The following is a 22043-nucleotide window of genomic DNA, read 5'->3' as shown; positions in this document are numbered from 1 at the left end:
AACAAACATAGGTGTACCACATAGTGAGACAGAAGTAAAGACATTTTCAGTTACAAATGTTTTCCCACATTTTTAGAGAATATATAGAGGACATATAGTTACTAGCTTCTCAAAATATGTATGTTGTTGAAAAAAAAAACATAAATCAGATGAGGGCTCATGTGATTTCTGTGCGTTCATCATATTTGAGAAAACTTTAGTTACATGATAGTTTCCAAAAGTTCTATTTTAATGAACTGCTCTTATTTACTGGTTAGAGAATGTTTATATAGTCATTAGCAGAGGCTAGAGAGTGATCATATTAAAAAAATACCATAATGTTGCTTCATATTGTTAGGCACAAATGTTGTATTTGAAGAATATACATATGGATATTTATATTTAATAGCAGATTGCAAAAGCCTTTGATGGCCTTTGTTTATGCAGACTGTTAAAATCATCATATTTGTATGGGACGTCCACCCAAAGGCAGGATAATGGACCAAGATGGTGCTTGTTGTAAACATACAATCTAAAAAGGAATCACCCCCTTGAATCTCTGTTATTTTATTTCTCTGTAACACATTCTCATGACAGTGCAATAACTCCCCCAGAGGACATTCTCTTTTCATCACTCTCCTGACAAAACCTTTGCCTCTGATTTCTAACCCATTTCCCTAAAGCGCAGAAGGGCATTGTTCCATGTAGCATCTGTGTTATCTGTATCAGAATGGCTGACATCAACCTTTTTATTTTATTTTAACATCTTTATTAAAAATATGCAAATAGAAATACATTAGTTTTCAAAAAACAAATAATTTATAACTGTTACAACTGAAAGGTATGAAAATGTTAGGCGAGGTGGACAGAGTCAGTGTTTGTCAAGCAGTGCAGATGTAAACTTTGCCCATTCATGATACTAACAGGTGAGTTATACCTGTTATTGATTTCTGGCTTGTGTCCTGGCATTAATGTAACAGTTCTTTCAACCATTCCAGCAGCATTGCGTCCCAAACAACGATATGTGCCTGCCTCTGAGAGAGCAGGATTACTAATGACCAAAGTTCCATCGGACTTGTGGAGGAATTTACTGAATTGTGCACCACCCTGTAGTGGAGAGCCATTTAGAAGGATCCAAGTCAGCTGTGGGGTTGGTGACCCATCAATTGAACAGTTAAGATTAATGGTCCTGCCTACAGTCAGTAAGAGTGACTCCATTTTAGGACTCTTAAGTTTTGGCTTCTCTAAAATATCTGATGGATAGTGTACCGTTGGCAGACACTTCAATCCTTTGATCATAACTGAAATATACAAAAGACATTATTATTATATATTTTTAATATGTGTAATTTGAGCACTGTAATGAAAAATTTTACTAAGAAGATTTTTGCTTTTTATGTAGATTAAAAATGATGCTTGAGATTTCATAACAAGATGTGCCCTTCTTTTAGAAGAGCAGTTAGAGTGTTTGATTTGCATGCAAAGAGGAACATGTCTCATCAGTCAAAACAAGATGCAAAGTTATGAAAACCGTGTCTAAGTGCATACTTTAAGGAGCAAGAGAAATGCTGAGAGAAAACGAAAGGAAGACAGTGGCTATGTGTATATTTGTCTAATGTGTACAAACCGAGAATGCACTATCCTGCAAAGGAGATGTGCTTCAGTGAAGTGTTTAGATTACCTGTAGTGAGCATCCACAAGTTTTTTCGATGGAGTCCTCCAGATTATCCTGGGTTCTGGATTCCCTGATGCAATACAGTCCAGGTGCAACCTGCTTCCATAGACCACATCTGTTTTTTGAGGCGAAGAGAATGTAATCTTGGCTCTTGAGTATATTATGGACTTTCTTACAGTCAAAATAATGGTCCTCCGTGCAGTGCCAACCACATTGGTTACTGAGCATTCATACCTCCCTGCATCTGTTGGAAAGAGACTACGAACATAGAGTGTCCCATTTGGGAATACAAACAAGTTACGTCCATTGATGAACTGTGATGGACGGAGCTGCATTCCATCAGGGGTAATCCAGCCAATGGAAGGTGGAGGGGCACCCCTGGCAGTGCAATTCAAGTAGGCAGCGCTTCCCTCTGGAAGAGTGACATTCTCATGTCTTGATTGCTGAATGATGGGTGGCAAGGCTGCAATAGTCAGCCGAACAGATATTGTATCAGCACCCGCTGCATTGCTTGCAATGCATTTGTAAATTCCTCGATCCATGTGACTAACCGATTTCATGTGAAGCGTGCCATTAGGTAAGACTGAGACATTGTTTTCAGGATTGGCATGAGTAGGTCCACTAGAATGTACCATTTCCCTGTCTGGTAGGATCCAGGTGATCCGAGGCTGAGGAAGCCCTTGGGACTGACACTCAAACTGAACAGTTTCTCCAAGGTATGCTGTGACTTCACTATAGCGAGTCTGCAGCACTCTGGGGTGTTCAGCCAGAACAATTAAATTAACCACAATTTTATCCTCTCCATACTGGTTTTGGGAACTGCAGAGGTACTGGCCCTGGTCCAGAGGAAGTACATTGTGGATTATGAGTGTACCATTAGAGGAGACCTCAAATCTTTGAACCCTGGTATTCTGTGTTACACTTGCCCCTGCAAGAAAACAGTGACAGAGTTAGTTCAGAATCAACAGAATATATTTCTACATGCATGTGTCAACAAAGGATTGAAAACGTTATTGTAATATTGTTAGATAATGATAAACCATATATTTCCTACCTGTGGATACTTTAGTCCATGAAAGGAAGGGACTGGGTTTCCCCACAGTCACACAAGGCAAATAAGCATCAGTCTCAGCATGTGCTGTTACTGATCTAATGTCTGTGCTGATGATCCAAGGTTTGCCACTACCCTCGGGCATTGCTGTTGGTCTTTGTTGAGGTCCTCCTGATGTGGCATAATGTATCAAAGAGCTTCCTCTACCCTGAACACCTGGCCTACCAGGAAGTTTTTTCTTGGGTGAAGATACTGTTGAAGTTGAGTGAAGTGGTTGAGTCGTGGCTGTTTTTGTAGTGGTCTTTTTGTGTATGTCTACTTCTAATTCTTGAGATACTGTTTCCTCAGAAACACTGGCTAATTGATAAGGAAATTGTGTGACTGGAGGTCCTGCCCTGCTATTTGTTCTGCTAAGTTCTATCTTACTAATAATTTCTTTGCCTGGGGTTACAAATATCTCTTTGTCACTGTCAGGAATGTGATTAGCATCGTCTAGTTCACCTAGCATGCTTACAGATGTGGGTGTATTTGGGTAAAACATATGGGTATGTACTGTAGAAGATTTCAGAGCTGTTGTAGTTGTTGTTGTGGCAATAATGTTTTCTTTTGTAACTGGAGGTAGATCAGCATTTTCTGATGGAGCCCAAGGATTCATGGATAAAGAAGAATCTTCTCTGTCGTGAATGCTGCCAGTTGAAAGCCTGCTTGGGTTGGTTGTTGCAAGCACTAATACTTGAAAGATTTTGGGGCTGCCAGTTGGAACCCGGGAACTCTGTTGTGCCCCCTCAAAAATTGTAGTGGCTGCTGTTGCTGAACCATGTTGGATTTCCAAATTATTTTTAAGAATTTCATTCTGGATGTTTGGGGAAGATGAAGTGAATGGCCTCACAGAAAACCTTCCTTCAAGCTCTTTGTATGACAGAATGTTTTCAGTCTGTGTGGGGTTATATTGGTTGTTTGTTTTATCTGGACTTGCACCTGGAAGTTCCTCTAATTGTGCATGAGAGCTGTCTGATGTTGGAATCGAGCTGGGGTCTCTTGTCATTTTTCCCTGTTGAGTCTCTTCAAACTTTTTAGCTGCAGGGGTATGAATGCTTGTAAACCACTCATGGATGTCTGCCTTCACAGGAGGATTTGTAATATGGGGGGACAAGTTGGATTTGTTTTCTTTCTGTATAGTTGCCTTTTCTTGTTCTCTACCAAAATTACTGAATATTGATGGAGACACTGGTACTATTGCAGTGTTTTTAAGTTCTTGAGCTGGCTTAGAATCAAATGAGTGTCTATCCTTTGTCATAGATACATTTTCTTGGGATGTGGATGTATGGATTTTGTTATTCCTGCCACTGTATAATGGAGTCATTTTGCCTAGTGACGGTGGTTGACTGTCAGTTAATGGAACAGTAATATTCATTTTGGCTCCTGCACTTTTGGCCCATGAAGATGTTTCTATTTTAGTTTGAGAGGAGGCAGTTGTCTTAGTAATGACTGAAAACCAATTTGTAACCTCCACAATTGAAGCTGAATTGGGCTGTGGGGTGACATATACTGATGATTTAGAACTGTTTGTCTTACTTCTAATTCGATTAGTCTTTCTTCCTCTTCCACCATTCCTCCTCCTCAAACTGGATGAGTTCCTAGCACGTGAGGAAGAAGCATTAAATGAATTAGTGAAGGTTGCTTTATGTCCTGAAGTGGGTTTGGTGGTTGATGTCACAGTGAGAAGCAGTGGAATTTTTGAGACATTATGTTTCTTCTGAGTTATGTGCTTTTGTAGGGTCTGTGGTCCTTGCTTAATTGTAGTAAGAATTTCAGTAAAAGAGTACACAGCAGTTTCTGTACTTGGTTCTGTGAAGGTTTTTGCTGTGGTCGATGCTAAGCTGTGATCCATCCTTCCCTGATAAACCTCTCCCACAAGCTCAGGGTTTTGCAAAACCCTGCGTTCTTCATCTTCTTTGCCATCAGACTTTTGAATTGCTTCAGTTACCCTGCCACCATCCATTGTGTGGCTTTGGTTTTCCTGTAAATGGGTTCCATATGATGCTGTGCTCCACACAGTGCTCACTGCAACTCCTTCTGCAACCTCTGAATCTCCCAAAGTAAAATGGGTCATCTGTGGTCCAACTGTGGGATGTGTGATATATGTGCTAACTGTAAACAAATCTGAATTTGGATCTGTTTCAGGAGCAGCTATCTGGTAGACAACATGTCTCGAATCCTCAGAATCCAGAGCTCTTATATCCAAGTTGTACTCTGTAGCCTCAGTGGGCATCTGTGACATTGTGACTGAGTACAACACATCCTTTACTGGTGCCCTGGTGCCCTCTATTGTTGTATCTTCTGCAGATGATCCTTCAATCTTGTTAGCAACTTCTGACTGCTTTGTGTAGGCAGTCTCTGACTCCTGTATTTTGTTTGAACTGGTCTGAACATAGTTTGGAGTAGTTGTTTTTAAACTAGTTCCACCACTGCGAACTTTCGCCAAAATGCTAGCCCAGCGCTTTGGGTCTATTTGGTTGTTTGACACACTAATGTTTCTTCTTGACTCTACAGTGTTAACCCTATCCACTACTCTCCTCCTTGGTGTGGCAGGGCGTCTCCAAGAGTTCCTAAATGGATGGACTCTCCTTATTCCCACACTTGGGACGTGCCGCCGATTGGGTAAATCCACTTGCCTAGTAAGCACTTTCTCTAAAAACTCTTCAGGTTCATTATCCCCAGAAGACTCCATGTCGTTTGTCACAAGGACTTGGGTTGAAACTCCCTCAGCAGGTTGAGGGCTACTAGAGTACTTCCGTAATGGGAGTAAACCTGTTGGCCTTGATATTATTACTTTTCTGGCCAAAGTATCCATCCCATGCTGATTTCCTGCTACACACTTATAGTATCCATTGTCTGAAAGCTGACTGTGTCGAATAATCAGAGATCCATTTGAAGCCACAAATATCCTGGAAATGTTTACCCACTTGTTTATAATACTACCATCAGGGAGAATCCAGTGTATTTCAGCATCAGGGGATCCGGTGGCAACACATGGAAGGAAAAAAGGTCCACCTGTGAATCCTGTAACTGGCTCTGTTACTCCTTCACCTCCAGGAGGTGGACTGGAGGATTCCTCCACTGTTAGGCGAAAAGGGAGGATAGTAAGGTCATCTGAAACCTGTGCAATACAGTAGTACACTCCTGAATCAGAATGGTCCACAGATTTGATTTTAAGAAGACCAGCATTTGATGCTGAAAGCCTATTATCACCATTGCTATATGGTGTTTTTAAAGTAGAGCCATCTGGTAGCATCCATTTAACTGATTCGTTCCCTGAGCTTTGTATGGAACAGTCTATCTCAGCAGGACTTCCCACGACAGCAGCCTGCATCGTTCTAGTGTTGTTCTTGGACTCAATTACAACCCAGCCCCTACTCTGCTCTCTTATAGATTCCTTTTCCATAACCTCAGTCATATGGGTGCTTAGAATTAGTCGAACAGTTTTACTTGTAGACTGAAGTCTGTTTAGCTGAAGGTCCATTGATGACTGCATTATCCAGGGTGGGTCAGCTGCTATGTTAGCTTTTACTCCTGTATAGTAAAGAGCATCCCTTTCAACATCTTGCCGATATCTGAAGCTTGTGTAAGGTTCCTTACTCAACATAATTTCTCTTCGAAGGTGGGCTGGAACATCACTGTAATATGCAATCAATCTCCACAACCTCTCATAACTGGACCTGTCAGTTGCACACTTTAAATCTAACGTCAGAGTCACATTTGCTGATATTTGATACTGGTTAACATAGTCCCAGCCTATGCTAGTCAGCTCTCTTGGCTCAGTGACAAGGCATTCCAAGTCTACTTGATGTCCATGTTCATCTGACAGGCCCAGGGAAATGTTGCCAAGGGGTTGACGAAATTCATCAATCGTCAAGAGGTCACTTTCTGTGTCCTCTGGGGAAATGTCTCTGTGAGCCGTGCTGATGATGGGACTATTGCAAGTGGGCTTCTCCAACTCCTGGAGCTGTTTCCTCTTTAGATGTTTTGAAGAAAAACACATAGGGCATAGCTGGCCATCTGGATAGGCTTTGTCCTTTTTACATTTCAGCACTCCTGGAAAAGAAAGGGAGGTGGTCGAAGTACAGTAAGTGGAAATTTATCAAGATCAAATAAAGTGATAAGCATTAGAAACAATTCTGCAACTATTTTTACTATTATGAGTTCAGTATAATCACAAATATCCCATGCAGATGATAATAACAGTTTATGATTTCTACTACTTTTCCCTCTGAACTGATACAACATCCTATTGTTTGTTAACGACAACATGATCATCGATATTTATGATAATTACCTGGCGAATTTTTATTCCAGACTTTGAACCACCTCATGCGACAGTCACAGGTCCAAGGGTTCCCATGCAGGGAGAGATTATCCAGGTAGGGCATGCCTGCTAGCATCCTCTGTGACAAAGTGGTCAGTAAATTATCAGACAGGTACAGGTGTTTCAGGGTGGAAACTGGGAAGTGTCCAAGAATAGAGAAAGTGGAGAAGGTGGCTGGGTGGAGCTGCTGAAGTTGATTGCCCTCCAGTTGGAGAAGGCGAAGAGACGTGAGGCCTTGGAATGCATTGGGGTGGATGAACTCAAGTCTGTTGTGATCCAGGTGCAACCTAGTGAGACTCCAGAGACCCACAAAGGTCTGTCTGCTAATTACCTTCAGTTTATTATAGCTTAGTTTCAGCATCTGCAAAGAAAGAGGCATTTTTACTCGGTGTCATTTCATTGCAATAGTTGTTCCATAAATATATTGTGTCATTGTGAACAGTAGTACAACAAAAAAAGTACAGAAATAATACATTTCCAAAGGAAAAAGTTGACAGTACCTGAAGGGATATGAGGTCACGGAATGTTCCATCAGGAATTTGATGCACATCATTGCCATGCATTAAAAGAAGCTCCAGTTTTCGTAACCCAGCGAAAGAGCTGTAAGTTATTCTATGTATAGTATTAAACCTGAATGAAGGAGGGACATAAGAAGGGGTGAATAAGATTAAGGTTAATTATGCAATGATGTTGCAGATTTACTTTCAAAGAGAGAATATAAATCAGGATTATCCCAGAAACCCCAGATTACACTGTGTAACATATTTTCAACATGTCTGGCTCAGATCGCAAACAGATGCTAAGCACATAGAATGCTCTACTGTAAGTGCACTATTATATAACAATTACCTGTAGCACCAGTAATGACTAAAACACAAGCCTGCTCACATAATTAACTCAACAGCTGTACAACACATTCAAAGAATTCCTTTCAAAACAACCACAACCTAAAAACAATGGACACTTCTTTCCAGTGTTCTTCACCAGTGAAATCGGTAAGAGGCGTGAGATGTTCCTTGGACATCAGATTGGACATAAACTTACCAATGAATCACTAAATGGTGTAAGAGACCTATATTATCATTTAACATCTGCTGTAGAGCAGTCTATCCACCAAAGGGTGATAAACTGAGATTTATTCAGCTGTGCTTCCAGAACAGTTGTTTTAAACTTTATGATTGAAATATTTCTGAAACTTGTTAAACATACTTGGGGTGCGCCGGATATGATCTACTAATACATCATTGCTCTTACAGCAACTGTTTACAGAAGAAAAGGTTTGAACCTGCAGCACTCGGAGTGCTTACTTGTAAAGATTGATATGACACAATGCAAAATGTTGAACAGGAAAGGATAAAGTATTCTCACTTAGTAACTGAGAGCATTTGGGGTTTTAACAGATGCACCTCTAAAGAAATCCACATGGACTCCTTTGGAGGAATTTAGTGAAAGGGCTAGAATGTGGAAAAAAGATTTTGACCCCCCCAGAAGATGAGACTCTGGCAGGATCCAGGAAGGGGCTCCTATGGGAGAGTAATTAAATTATACAGTTTGAGATGTGAGATTCATACATTGCTCATTAGTGTAGAAGATCATCTGTATGATAAGATCTGGAAGCATACATTCAATTAGTTTTATCTCCTCCTGTGGCAGACATTAATGAGGCTGCCATATCACTACACCGACAGCCAGTGTTAAATCAAAGTTGTATAAAGTACTGGCCTTTTGCTTCTGGAATGAGATAAACTTGATGTCTGTTTCATAAGTGAGAAAGCAAGACATGTCTATCTGAATGTCCATTCAACAGCAGCGCAGAATATTCACAAGAAAAAGACTCCAAAAGACAAGAGTCTGATGATCAGATATTGGAATAACCTTATTGTAATTTAATATAATTTACAATTATTTGCGCATTTATAAATGCGGAAGAGTTTTTTTTTTTTTGCGTAACAAAGCTAGCTTGTAATCATCTATCCGTAGGCAAATATTTAAAGGATATGTTGCACATCACTTTTGTATTTTGTAGAAAGTGCACAACAGAAAGGTTGATTGTTGTCTGATCCGCATGCTATCAAACTCTTAAAAGGCCTGTTCACAAATTGAAAATGCAATTTCATTCTTTGACTATAGGTGGCACTTATTGAAAAGCAGACATACCCATAACCAGGGTACACAAAGTGCAGAACAACTTTACATTTGTAAAACGGAAATAAGGAAGTCGAACAGTATTAACAGCTTTAAAATGAATTTTTTTTTTTACATTTGCTGTAATGTTTATCAAACAATCAAATACAAGAATACATAAACAAAAGAGTTGGTTCCAGATTCCTTATCTGCTATTCACTGTGGCATAGCAAAATAATAGTTTTATGTGACGGCCAAAACAACAACTCACCGTTAAAAATTGTGATGCATTTATGGTATGCAAATATTCATGACGGTCAGAACAGACACGTTAAAGCCGTTCATTTATATTAAACCGTTTATTGAACTGAATTGTTGCACCCAGTATTCTGTTTGGTGTCAATAGACCTTGTACTTGGTGATTTATTTTCCAATTGCATTCATGGAACAAACCAGCCTTCTCAAAAAAATATTTTTTCCCCCTAGTTTTAATTTCTAACCTCTGTTTTCATGCTTCTTCTATAGGATATCTTGATGTTTGAAGCTACAACAGCAAAGCCTTTGATAAGATGTCTTTGGTCACAATTCAAAGGGGAAAAGATGGTGAACTAATGTCAGTTTACCTGCATGGCAGTAATAACAGGGTGATGACAGGAGTCGACCTTTATGGGAGACCATGTTTACATCATAACTCAATGTCAAAGGATTAGAGAGCTCATGGAATTCATGGAAATGATCAGCTCTTCTCGATTTCATTTTTTTCCCCTCAACACAGCACAGCAGTTATTTAGTATAGTAAAACCGAAGTCTTAATTACACAATCCTTATAGTATTTGTATCAAATGTGAAACCCGTCGTCATATACACATATATTTATTAAGAAATGAAATCAACCTGTTATCATTGACCTGGAAATGTCTAAACTGATTTGAAAGGAAATTGCATTCAATAACAAGATGGGCTGATAGGAAGGCCTCAGGCAGTGCTTAAACTTGCAGTGTGCTGTTGGTATGATAAATCTTTGGACTGTCTTTCAGCCATGAGCTTTAGTTTTATGTTTCCTCTCTCAAAGCTAAGACATCTCCTGGAAACTATGCCAGGATATACTTTACTTCTGCCAGGGCATGACTCACTTGTCTACTGGTGCCTATTGAGTATGTCAGTGTGTCAAGGACTGAGGGGCTTTTATAGGGGCTTATAAAAGGAATGACAGCTGGGATGTGGGACACTGAATTCACCATGATCAAATCGAATTATATTGTATCACACTTTATACTGCAGTGTGTTTCATATTATTCTCTATTTGCATGTAATATTCAAATATGAAATATGTTGCCTACTCGTTCATTCCATGTTGAGATCACATGGAAAATGCATGATTAATACCAATATCAACAAGCTCTTCTTGAAGGAACACAGACTATAATGACATCACACCAGAGGCCTGCCATTATGTGGCTACATCCATATGAGTTCTGTATAATCTACAGCCTGACCAGGCCAGTACTTGACATAGATGTCAGATTGGTTCGCCCCTGAAAAAATGCAGATGCTCTTTTAAAAAAAACAATTAAAATGCAATTCTGCTCCGTTTCTTATAGTTGGCATGAAATAGACGTTATAACTGACTTTATTTCTGTATCGTGACAGTGATACAATTTATCAAGCTTGAAACAGCACAGAGCAATACTTGATATTAATTGGTTGTTGATTTGATTGTAAAACATGAGTGTTGTATACTCTATTGGAAGTAGATCTGAATGTGATTGGCTGAACTGCAATGCGTTCTTGAATTTATCAACAGAGAGAAGAAAATTTTTTTTTAAATTAAATTTGTGAGCAAAAAAAAAAAAAATTTATACAGAGTTCTGGCATGAAACTCTAGATGGCGCATAGGTCTAACTCAAGCTGACCTAATGACATCATTATCACATGGCACAGCTGATTGGTTCTCTCCTGTATCGGTAGCCAATAAGCTCGCTGCTCAACATTCAAATATATGACAAGTGCTTGCCGTAGCAGTTGCAGCTTGTTTCAGAAACCCTCCACCTTCCCCAGCTCCACCTGTGTAGATCTGCTACGAGGTGATTCATGTATGCTATATGGGGGTTATTTCATGTATGTTATATGTGCAGCAGCAGTATTTCTTACATGCTCACAGCAGCATGTTGTGGATCTATTGGCAGTAGCAAGTCTCGGTACTTGCTCTGCCGCAGCAGCAGCAGCAGCGTAGCAGATCTATTCCGCCAAGACCAAATACATTAACATTGTCATGTACATTACCATGCCAATCCCTCCGAGAGTTGTCATGACAGAAATAAATATATACTTATTTGGCACACATGAATCATTCAAAATTATACCACACTTTAAAAAAATATATTTTTTCAAATTTGTAAATAAAATTTAATTTAGGTTAAGTTGGTTGGGCTGTGTAGGTCACAATCCTGTCAACTGCTTGTTCCATTCTTGCTTCCGCTGAGTTTTTGGATTTTTCTTCAGAGATTCTCTTTTTGTTTTGTTTTGACGAAGGCCAATGTTATAATCTGAGTCAGCAGAATAGTTCACGGTAATGGTATGTATGGATCAGCATGCAGTGACTTACCAGTCCAAACATAATGAGTCCAAGTGGAGAATTAAAATGTCCAAACAAGCAGTGCTTGCTGGAGCGATGAAACAAACAAAGCCATGACAAATGTCAGAACCTCAAGTGGCAAGCGTGGAAACACAGCAGATACAACTGTACCACAAAATGTTTCTGTTAAGGACCCGGCTGGGTTATATATACAGTGTATATATGTAATTCATTACAATTATATACAAAGTAACAACTTAAAATAAACTAGATTTGTAATAAGATTTTCTTTCCATTGGAGCAATTCAAGCTTGAACTGCGACTTTCATATGCAGCTACAAAAGGCAATGTTCCTCATCAAACCACACTTCCACAGGATGTATAATGGAACAGAATGGACAGGTCTGCTACACATTTTACAAACTTTTTCACTGACATCTTGATATCTTAAAAACATGGCACTCATTGCATAGCCAGCCGCAATGCCGAGAGACATCTTTAATTATATTTTGTTGTGTATAGATCTTAAACTTGTTTTGATAAGCAAAAAATTTGATGCCATTACTCACAAACAAGAACAAAGACGAGACATAACAAATCAGTCAGTTCCCCATTATGAATAAAAACCAAGCTGAGTCAATCTGATGATGCAGACTGACCACCAAGCAATTCATTTACAAAGAGCCTTGCCATTATTTGAAGACTTTGTGGAAAACAACCGTTAAAATGATGTATTTGTGTCATACATGTGTGTCTGCTTTTCTGTAAAAGTCTGAATAAAGTCAGATCAAATTCCATTAACAATTCATTCAAAACAACCCTGGATGAACAGTGAAGGAATCTGGTAACCATAAGGCCCCAAGAAAAGCATTACGGTTAATTAAATAGAAGTGTCAAGTGTTTTGGATCAGTCTTTTGTACGAGTCCAAATCATGATGATACTGATGCATTCTGACAGTTACAGCCATAAATCATAAATATGTTAATATAAAAGTCTCCTCTATTGCTCTTATCCACCACTTGGATAAGACACAGATCAAATGTAATATTATTTCAATTAGATCTCCATGCAAGAATATCCCCTCTAATTTCATTCTCATTTCCGTGCAATGACGTCCCCTCTAATCAGACCGTTAGACTGTAATCATGAGAGCTACAGTTCACTCCTTCCCCAGAGGCTCTGCAAATGGACGTTTAGATCTGAGTAAGCATATTTGTGCAATGACCATCACCAGAGAGGCCTGCTCTAAATTCAGCTGCTGTTACACTCAACAGCTGGTTAATCAAGAAATATTACAGCATTGCCGGTGGTAAAATGGGGACTCTAGGCTGACCTAGATATGGTCTTTATGGCTCTTATATCTACTGACCTTAACTGTCCCCACAATTGCAGGGTTTTGTGCCTGATATCCACATGCTTCAACTGACACCTTAGTTTATCAAAAATTACATGTTTGTAATCATTACTCACCCTCATGTTGTTCCAACCCTGCATGACTTTCTTTATTCTGTGGAATAAACAACATTAAATCCCACTGACTTTCACTGCATGGATAAAAGCAGTTAAACATTTTTCTGAATAAAATCATGAGTGTGAAGTAAATGATGATCATTTTAATTTCTGGGCGAAAAAACTGTTCCTCTAATAATAGTTGGAATTGTTATGAAATGGTAGTCTCGATGTTTTTGCCAGTTTTTGAATATAAATGCGTTAGACCTAGATGGCTTCATTCATAGACCAGTGTGTGGATTCTCTTTTGATCAATAACCTTCTCCAAGTCTGCAAAAGCAGTTAGATTAGATTATGTGTTTACCTTGATCGGCTAAAGGGCACAGGGACATGGAAAGTATGAGCAGAGAAATGCAATTAGTGCATAACTTAGAAACAGATGCACTTTGAGTTATTTCTGTTACAATATCCAGCTGCCTGCTTTCTTTGTTTACTTGAAACAAATCTCGAAGTAGTATGTTCCCAACCATGCTTGAAATGAAGTAAGCGTTTTAACTATCTACTGATGATTTGCTTTTCATCTGCTTTATCGCATTTCAATAATGTTATTAGCTTTTTTTTTTTTTTTAATCAAAGCCCTTACAATACAATGCACATCTGACAACATCAGCATGGGAATAAACACTAGTCATAAAGTTGCTGTAAGTTGAAATTCAGTGACTCCTTTTGCAGGTTTGCTGACATGTCTTTGGAGAGAGGGTGGAGTTTGGTAATGGAAGTTAGCAAAATGGTGGAAACTAGGAAAATGCCTGAAATCGCTTACAGCTCCTTTAATTACCAAGAAGCTGCTCACGGTGAGTGCACTTAAAGGAATAGTAAACTACCCCTTTAAAACCTAAAATTATATTTAGTTTTGAACTTAGTTAATACCTTGCCAGGAATGCGGTCATTATACAGACACACACACACAAAAAAAGGGGGGGGGGGGGTTAACCTGTTCAAAGTCATTGCTTTGTTATATGTAATGTACTTTAATGTACGTTTTTTTCTTCTTCTTGTGATTAAATATAACGGACAATAAAGAGTTGCACGACTCGGTGCTGATAATGCTGGATCTCAACAAAGCAAAGCTTCTCCAGGAGACTGACTGTGAGCCAAATCTGGGATAAACCATCACTGTTTTTCTATTGACCGAGACACAAACGCTCAGACGGAGAGCTTCTCTTCCTAAGTACTAACAGGTGTGTATCAGTGAAAGACCTGCATATGATAATTCTACACAGAAAAAGTTCAAATCAGAGCCAAATGCAAACCAAGTCAAGTATCTGAAGGCAGCTTGATCACATTCACAGACACACTCCTCCTTTCAAAAGGACATTGCTTGGTGTAGCCCACTAACAGCTTTCTGATGTGTGCACAATGTGCAACACATCTACTGTAACTGTAAACACTTTGGTCTTTAAAATTAATTAATAAAATGATCAAACATTTTTACTACAATAAATTGAATATTAATTCATCAGAATAAGTCAAAATTAAGATGCATGGTTTTATTTGTTGGATACAGCTGAGAAGGTCAAGACCTTTAAGGTGGGACAGGGCATGCTAGATGATACAGTAGGTAATCCATCATATCCAATAGTTCTCACAACAAAAACCACAGTGAATTTCTGCCTTTATTGCTTTATATGAACTAGTTTCTGCCTTTATATCATGATTAGTTTGGCATTATGGACAAGAAGCTGTCTAACTCCGCCTTAACATGCTGATTTCTGACTTCCCAATTCTGAAGGTGTAATTACAAATTTGTTGTGTTTAATTGCTTTGTTGTCAGAAATAATAGGAATCATGGAGGACACCAGGTTTATTTTTAATCACTGCTTGTGGAAATCTCATTGAAGCCAAAATGCTTTTAATATATTTACATTTACATTTAGTAATTTAGCAGACACTTTTATCCAAAGTGACTTACAAATGAGGACAATAGAAGCAATCAAAATCAACAAAAGAGCAATAAAATGTACAGTAAGTGCTATGACAAGTGTCATATACATCATAAGATATTTAGTAAATATCCAACAGATTTCAACAGATCCAATGTAGTGTCCCATTTGTTGCCAACCATATAAACATCACTCATGCTACTGTGACTGCGCTAGAAGTCTCGATAAAATAAATGCCGTTTTTTTAAATCTGTGTAAATGAAATGAAATATTCTGTATATGACTGTAATAGCAAGAGAAAGATGTTGTGAGAAAAGCGAATAAGCAGTCTTACGGTATTTTTACACAACAACGACGTACTAATAACAGAAACGTTTTTCTTTTGCATTTTTAAAAAGTTTTGCGTACAGATGACAATGCCGTCAAAACGATACTCGCTCACACGGATCTGCAAAAACAACTAAAAATGCTGTATGATGCATGCCAGGCCAGTAGTTGGCGCTGTGACTTTGTAAAGAAAGGCTATGCTTTTGCGCATATATGCATTCATCTACAGAGCCGGAGCTCGGTAAATACACATAATAGACATGATGTGACCCCTTTTACAAATTTGCATATTTGTAGTTTACATGGAAACATTAACGGTATCGTTTTTTAACAACTTGCCCTTTGAACCCCCATTTTCAGGCCCCCAAAACAAATTGTGTAAATGAACAGCAAACAAAGCATAAGTTGTCAATTTTTAGTTCAAAGCTAAGCCCCTTAAACTTAGCATTCACTACAGTAAACTGCCATGTTTAGTTTATGGCCTACCCAACTCTGAAACTCGAGAATCAAAAAAACCTCAGAGGTTCCTAGTTGTAAATACAACTTGAGAGGCTGTTCATGTCTGATAGCATGTGAGGGCAGCATGAGGTGTAGCTGGTAGATGGGTGGAGTTTCCTCTATGATGATATCTCATTGCGGGTGTGGTGGGGGTCTGATGACAGGACTCTTTGATGAGATCAGAACCTAAAGCCATTTAATTGCACTGATCACTGTGGTTACCAGTCATTACAAGGTGTCGTCCCATAGTTTTGTTTCTAAATTGAGTTTTTTTGGGGCGTTTTGACCCGTTTACTCCAGGAGGTGAGGGGTTAAGTGAGAGCCATGTAGGTGAACGATGGAGTAATGGTAGGTTTGTTGGGTTTATAGAAGTAGACTCCACCACACTCAGCAACTTTAAGGTTCCTTGCGCCAAGCTGCAAATTCACATCAGGTTTATTTCCAACACAGCAGCACTGACACTGTAATTTCTTTTGCTAATAAATAAAGTAACTCTGATGCAATAAACGAACAAAATCAGTCTTCTACAGGACAAAAAGAGATTAGAGAACATCATTCAGCGCCACTGACTCAGCCAAAAAGTGTCATCAAGTAAGAGCTGCGTTGACAGTACCAAGAATTAAAACAGCAGCTGCAACTTTTCACATTGTGGCTTCAGAGAACATCTTTCAAATGGCGATGTATCAAAAAATGTGTTGGATTTGAGCAACTCGAACACAAACAGATGAGTTTACACAAAGATGAATACACCATAATCGTGTTGTTAAATGGAAATGTGTTTTTCTGCTTTCCTGTCACAATTAGAAATATATTATGCTGAGCTGCCAAAGTGCGGTGGGTACATATACCATACATTAAAACCATTTCCTATCAGGTTGGGGACAGATCCTTCATACAGGCATTTTGAAGACCGTAAGGGAGCTATTAAGCAAAATTAGTCTGTCCCAGCGGTGTGTCTGACAGGACTAAACGTCTTTAAAATGTTTAAACTGTAGTCCGATTTTACAAGGAGCAGAGCGAAGAAAGAAAGTTATGTTTGAACATTTCTCTACGGGTGAAGTCTAACCACAGGGGTCAGAGAGTGAAATAACCTCTTAAAAATGCAACAGTCTCATGACACCTTAATGGATGAGATCATTCATCTGCTTTTGCAGGAAAGGAGTGATGCTAATTTGCCCTGTTAACTACTAATGTACATTTAATATACATTTTACATGAATACGTAAGGAAAATAAACTATAAAGGGACCAAATGAGGGAAATACTAGCATATGAAACTGTGGCAAGCACTTAATCGTGGGTATATAGGAAAATGAGAATATATTAAGACTCTTACAGTAAATGGTCTAATAATTTCCTCTAAGCTTGTAGTTTAAAAGGTTCCTGAGGCTGGTGTGAATGAGCGTATGGCTTGGTGCCATCAAACTGAGAGTCCAACCTATCTCAATAAGACTTCAACGAGTTTGGTCAGAGTACACTGAAAAGTTATAACAGGCTGCAGGTCTATTAGTCAAATAGTTTTGCCCACATGAAAAGTTCAGTTTATTTTCATGGATATAGGATTTGCAGATTTTCTCAAGTTTTTATAACAGCTTGGTTGCAGGTAATATTGCTCTTGTACCATCTAAAATACACCATACATGTTCAGTAGGCAATAAAATGAAAGTACCGATAAACTAAAAAAAAAGTGTGATTAAAAACCAGTATAAAATCCTATGCTTGGTTTGTGTCCATTTTTAAGTTCATAGAACTTCATTTTAGTTTTTGCTGTTGCAAACAATATAAATTACATTTCCCCCCCCCCCCAAACAAGTGTAAAAAAAAGGAAACACTAAAAATTGAGAATACAGCAAAATTATTCACACAGGAAACAACGACAAACAAAAAAAATCCTCAAGATGGTAACAGCTGTCAAGTCCATATGAAATCTGCAAGTTGCTTTCCTTAGTATAAAACTGCATTTGCAATTTAAAAAGAACAGTCATTTCAAGAAATGATATCACATAAATGATATTCAGTATGATATATTACTGCTTAAGACAAAAGCAGTTAAGAAAAACTATGGAAGTCCAGAAACAGGAAGAATTGTTTTGAACATACACACAGTAGCTACATTTCTAAGCATTTCACACCATAGTCAATTCTCTTCCCAACATATATTAAGTAGCATTACGAAGCAATGTAAACTGTGTTTGCTAAATTCACCCCCATAACTATGAAAGGCAACTTTAGAAAACACCTGGCTAGTAAATTGTTTATGCACTTAACCAATTAGTAAACACATATAGAACAAGTACAACAGCCAAAGTATGTGAACAGGCATCTCATAATACAAGCATTAATGTTCATTTATTGGTTACCTACAGGTTTGTGAGGTCATGATTAGGTAAGTGCTACTGTGCCTCTACGTCACCTGCTATTCTTAGTCTGACATCCTGGCAGGAATGTGTTCAAAAGCTCTTTGGTTCTTGGGGCCGTTCACACAAACTGCGCTCCTGTGGTCAACTTAAGATGCAGCACAATAGTATCTAACTGCACACTGATGAACACTGATGAATGGAAAGCAAGTTTTTTTTTTAACTTGCCTTAATGTAGTGCTGATGCAAAAAAAGAAAAGAAAAAAAGCTAGACAGCGCAATGGCCAAACACATCTGTCTATTGCATGTATACTAAGAAAAAGAATTAAAAAGCAGCACAGTAGAACACAAAAACACGTTCTGTTTCACACTGTAGACAACTCCTGTGCATTTATTTTGGGACTCATATGTATGAAAGCTTTGGTAAAAAAAAAAAATCATGACAAAGTGTCTAAATTATTACTTGAGCAAGTCATAATTCTGAAATAAAAGGTTGAAATTATGACAAAGAAACTGTTACGAGATAAAATTATGAGATAAAAGTAGAAATACAAATACGAATGACAAAGTTTTAATGACAAAAAGTCCAAAATCTCATATCATGAGATAAAATGTCATGACAAGTTGAAACAGAGTCATTACTTTTTAATCTCAATTTCCAATTATAATCACTTACTTTTCACAACTTTAATCACAACTTTTTTTAATTTTAGTTATAATTTCGACTATGGGGGGGGGGGGGGTCAAAAAAATATGTCAATTAAGTCAAATTATTTCAGAATTCTGACATGACTTTTGTTATAATTTATGTCATCAATGTCAAAACTGAGATATAAAGTCATAATGAGACTAGTTGAAATTGACAAAATTTAACGACTTCTCATAATTCTAACTTTTTAAACTCATAATTTCACCCTTTTCCCCTCATAATTATGACTTAATGTAATAATTAATTTGCCAAAGCATTTTTTTCTTCTGATGGGTTTACATACAACATCAAAAAGTTACAGTATACAAATAAAAAACAGGAGTGAAATATAGATTTATCAAAAACAAACACACACACACACACACACACACACACACACACAGAGTCTGGTCAGCTATCCTTGTGGGGACTCTCCATAGGCGTAATGGTTTTTCTACTGTACAGACCCTATATTCTATTGCCCTACACCAACCCTACACCTCACAGGAAACTTTCTGCATTTTTAGAATTTCAAAAAACTTAATTCTGTATGATTTATAAGCTTTTGTACCCGTGGGGACCACAATTTAGGTCCCCACCGTGACACGAGTCCCCATGAGTCTGTGTGTAGTCAGGTTTAAGTCCCCACCAGGATATATAAACCAGTACACACACACGCATGCGCGCGCACACGCACACACACACACACACACACACACAGCAGCACTTTTTGTTTAGTAAATATGACTGAATCTAAGTCATCGCTATAATTTGAAATTTGGGTTCTGTAGATTGATATTTTGGATTTAAATATGGCCTACAACCACATGTAAATGACATTTCAGTCTATACATTTTGTAGTCTTAATTATAATTTTTTTTTTATCATTTTAAAATACATTGGTGTCATTTACATTGACTATGCATTTTTTTTTTTATAGACTGGCTAGGTTGTTAAGCCGGAACAATGCTGCCAGTATAAAAGCATAATGTTGCAGTTACGCTTTTGCTTTGTTTACATGCCTGCCCGAGAGTGCAGTGTGAAACAGGCCCAATGTTACGAAATTTATATAGCAATACCATGTGGGAGGAAATGATCAACACAGCAAGTTCAGATAACCAGAAAACTAAATTTGTCAGGCTTAAAGCTCCAATTCAGCAAGCTTTTTAATATATAAAGCCATAACACAACCATGAGCATACATGTTTAGGCATAAGCGAAGACCCAGCAAAAAGAACCTTGATATTGCTTTAAAAGCATTAATTTTGCATATTATAAGAGATTCAGAGGGTGTTGAATCAAGTTGCTCATCACTTAATAGATGATGCTGAAGTGATGAATGGTTTCCTCTGTAAATATTTGACCATGATTATGTTGACAATAATGATGATCAGAAGATGTCTGTTTCGGTTTCTCAAGTGTGCAGGACATGCCTCTATAATGCAACTATGACCTTTTGATGTCCCCTGAATGGTTAGGTTAAATCTTCAGCTCTAAATCATTATCTTCTACCAGTCCTGTCTTTTTAGTCATTAAAAATAATATTTTTTCAGAAGTTCTTGAAAATTTCCAGATCCTTAGCTGGTACTGGTGTGTCCTTCTTCCACTCATCCTCTGGATAGGTGTCAAAGTTAGACGTGTCACCCTCGTGAGATACCTTGGGAACTATGGGTGGCTGTCACAGCAATGAGAAAAACTCATTAAAGAAGCTTTAGATGAAGTGAAATACACATTATCATTCAAAAGTGTGCAGTCAGTAAAGAAATGAATCATTCAATTGATCAAAAGTAATCGTATTCATCAAAAAATCTTGAAAAAACGTATCACAGTTTCTAAATGCATTACTTTTCCTTATTGTTTTTCCTCCTCAACATTTATAATGATTTCTGAAAAATCATGTGAAACTAAAGACTGGAGTAATGGCTGCTGAAAATTCAACTTTGCCGTGACAGGAATAAACTAAGTAATTACATTTAATTAATATCTTATGTTACATTACTATTTTAATATTAATACAACAAACAGTTGTCATAATATTAAATCACAATACTAGTGTTGAATAATAGAAAAAAGATCTGCACACTGTTATTCTCCTTTTATTCAAAAAAGTTAAAAATAACAACGTTTCGGTCAAAGACCTTCGTCAGGCAATGCTAGTGTTGGCCACGCTTTATTGCAAGGTCTAATTCTTGCTATTAACAAACCATTAACTGTGACTTTTACCTCAATAAACTCCTAATTTGCTGCTTATTAATAGTTAATAAGGTAGGTGTTAAATTTAGGTATAAGGATTGGATTAGGGATGTAGAATATGGTCACTCAGAATATGTGCTTTATAAGTACTAATAAACAGCCAATATGTTAATAATAGACATGCTAAAAAAGCAACTAGTTAATAGTGAGAATAGGTCATTGTACTAAAATGTTACCCTTGGGGTTTTTACTGTGTTTTCAATTGACTGACCCCAAACTGAATGGGCATGTATACTTTCCACTATCCGCTACCAAGTATGTCCAGTAAACCATGGGAAATATTCTGGCTATATAATTCTACCAGTAAATAAAGTAAAAGTTGATCACTTTTTAATAAGGTGTTGTCACAGTTATGTGGCCAGTAATGACTTACAAAAATCTTACGAAAATGAATAGTGGCACAAAATGAATATTTAATAACAGGACATATTCTAAAGCTCTATGTGAGTACGTTTACATGGACAACAATACTCCGATTTTAATATGATTAAGACAATACTCTGATTTAGAATCTACCATGTAAACAGATTTTTGATGACCTTAATCCGGCTAAAGTCATAATTACAGTAAACAGAAATCTAATTAAAGGGGTCATATGATGCTGCTAAAAAGAACATTATTTTGTGTATTTGGTGTAATGAAATGTATAATGTATGTGAAATAATGTACATTATTATTTCTCTTCTATGCCCCGCCTTTCTGAAACGCGTCGATTTTTACAAAGATCATCGCTCTGAAAAAGCGAGGTGTACTGTGAT

General features: G+C 37.7%; 2 protein-coding genes across 2 annotated transcripts in view; both read right to left on the bottom strand.

The window, feature by feature from the left end:
• Positions 1-1207: 1207 nt before the first annotated feature.
• On the bottom strand, positions 1208-14170 carry LOC107552225 (matrix-remodeling-associated protein 5-like). The gene is made up of 6 exons (XM_016234074.1): positions 14151-14170; positions 7572-7701; positions 7042-7432; positions 2709-6800; positions 1661-2582; positions 1208-1280 (listed from the first exon to the last, which is right to left on the bottom strand). The coding sequence occupies exons 1-6, from the start codon at positions 14168-14170 to the stop codon at positions 1208-1210; spliced, it is 5628 nt and encodes a 1875-aa protein (XP_016089560.1).
• Positions 14171-19730: 5560 nt separating this feature from the next.
• The window catches only part of LOC107552224 (cAMP-dependent protein kinase catalytic subunit PRKX-like), a 67431-nt gene continuing 65118 nt past the window's right edge, over positions 19731-22043 (bottom strand). The window contains exon 6 of the mRNA XM_016234073.1: positions 19731-20707. Within this exon, the coding sequence (XP_016089559.1) occupies positions 20582-20707 (126 nt within the window). The 3' untranslated portion in view covers positions 19731-20581. The remainder of the gene's footprint in view (positions 20708-22043) is intronic.

This window comes from Sinocyclocheilus grahami, unplaced genomic scaffold, assembly GCF_001515645.1.
Source record: "Sinocyclocheilus grahami isolate Dianchi unplaced genomic scaffold, SAMN03320097.WGS_v1.1 scaffold443.1, whole genome shotgun sequence".
In the NCBI taxonomy this organism is placed as follows: Eukaryota; Metazoa; Chordata; class Actinopteri; order Cypriniformes; family Cyprinidae; genus Sinocyclocheilus; species Sinocyclocheilus grahami.
Note: the sequence above shows the minus strand (reverse complement) of the source record. Positions and strands in the feature narration are given on the sequence as shown.

Bases quoted from the DNA above. Each gene is read 5' to 3' on its own strand.
- LOC107552225 (XM_016234074.1), bottom strand. From the start codon at position 14,170: ATGACCGCATTCCTGGCAAG. The intron at 7,702-14,150 runs GTATTAACTAAG...TCCTTCATTCAG, and splicing joins ATGACCGCATTCCTGGCAAG to GTTTAATACTATACATAGAA. The intron at 7,433-7,571 runs GTACTGTCAACT...CTTTCTTTGCAG, and splicing joins GTGACCTCATATCCCTTCAG to ATGCTGAAACTAAGCTATAA.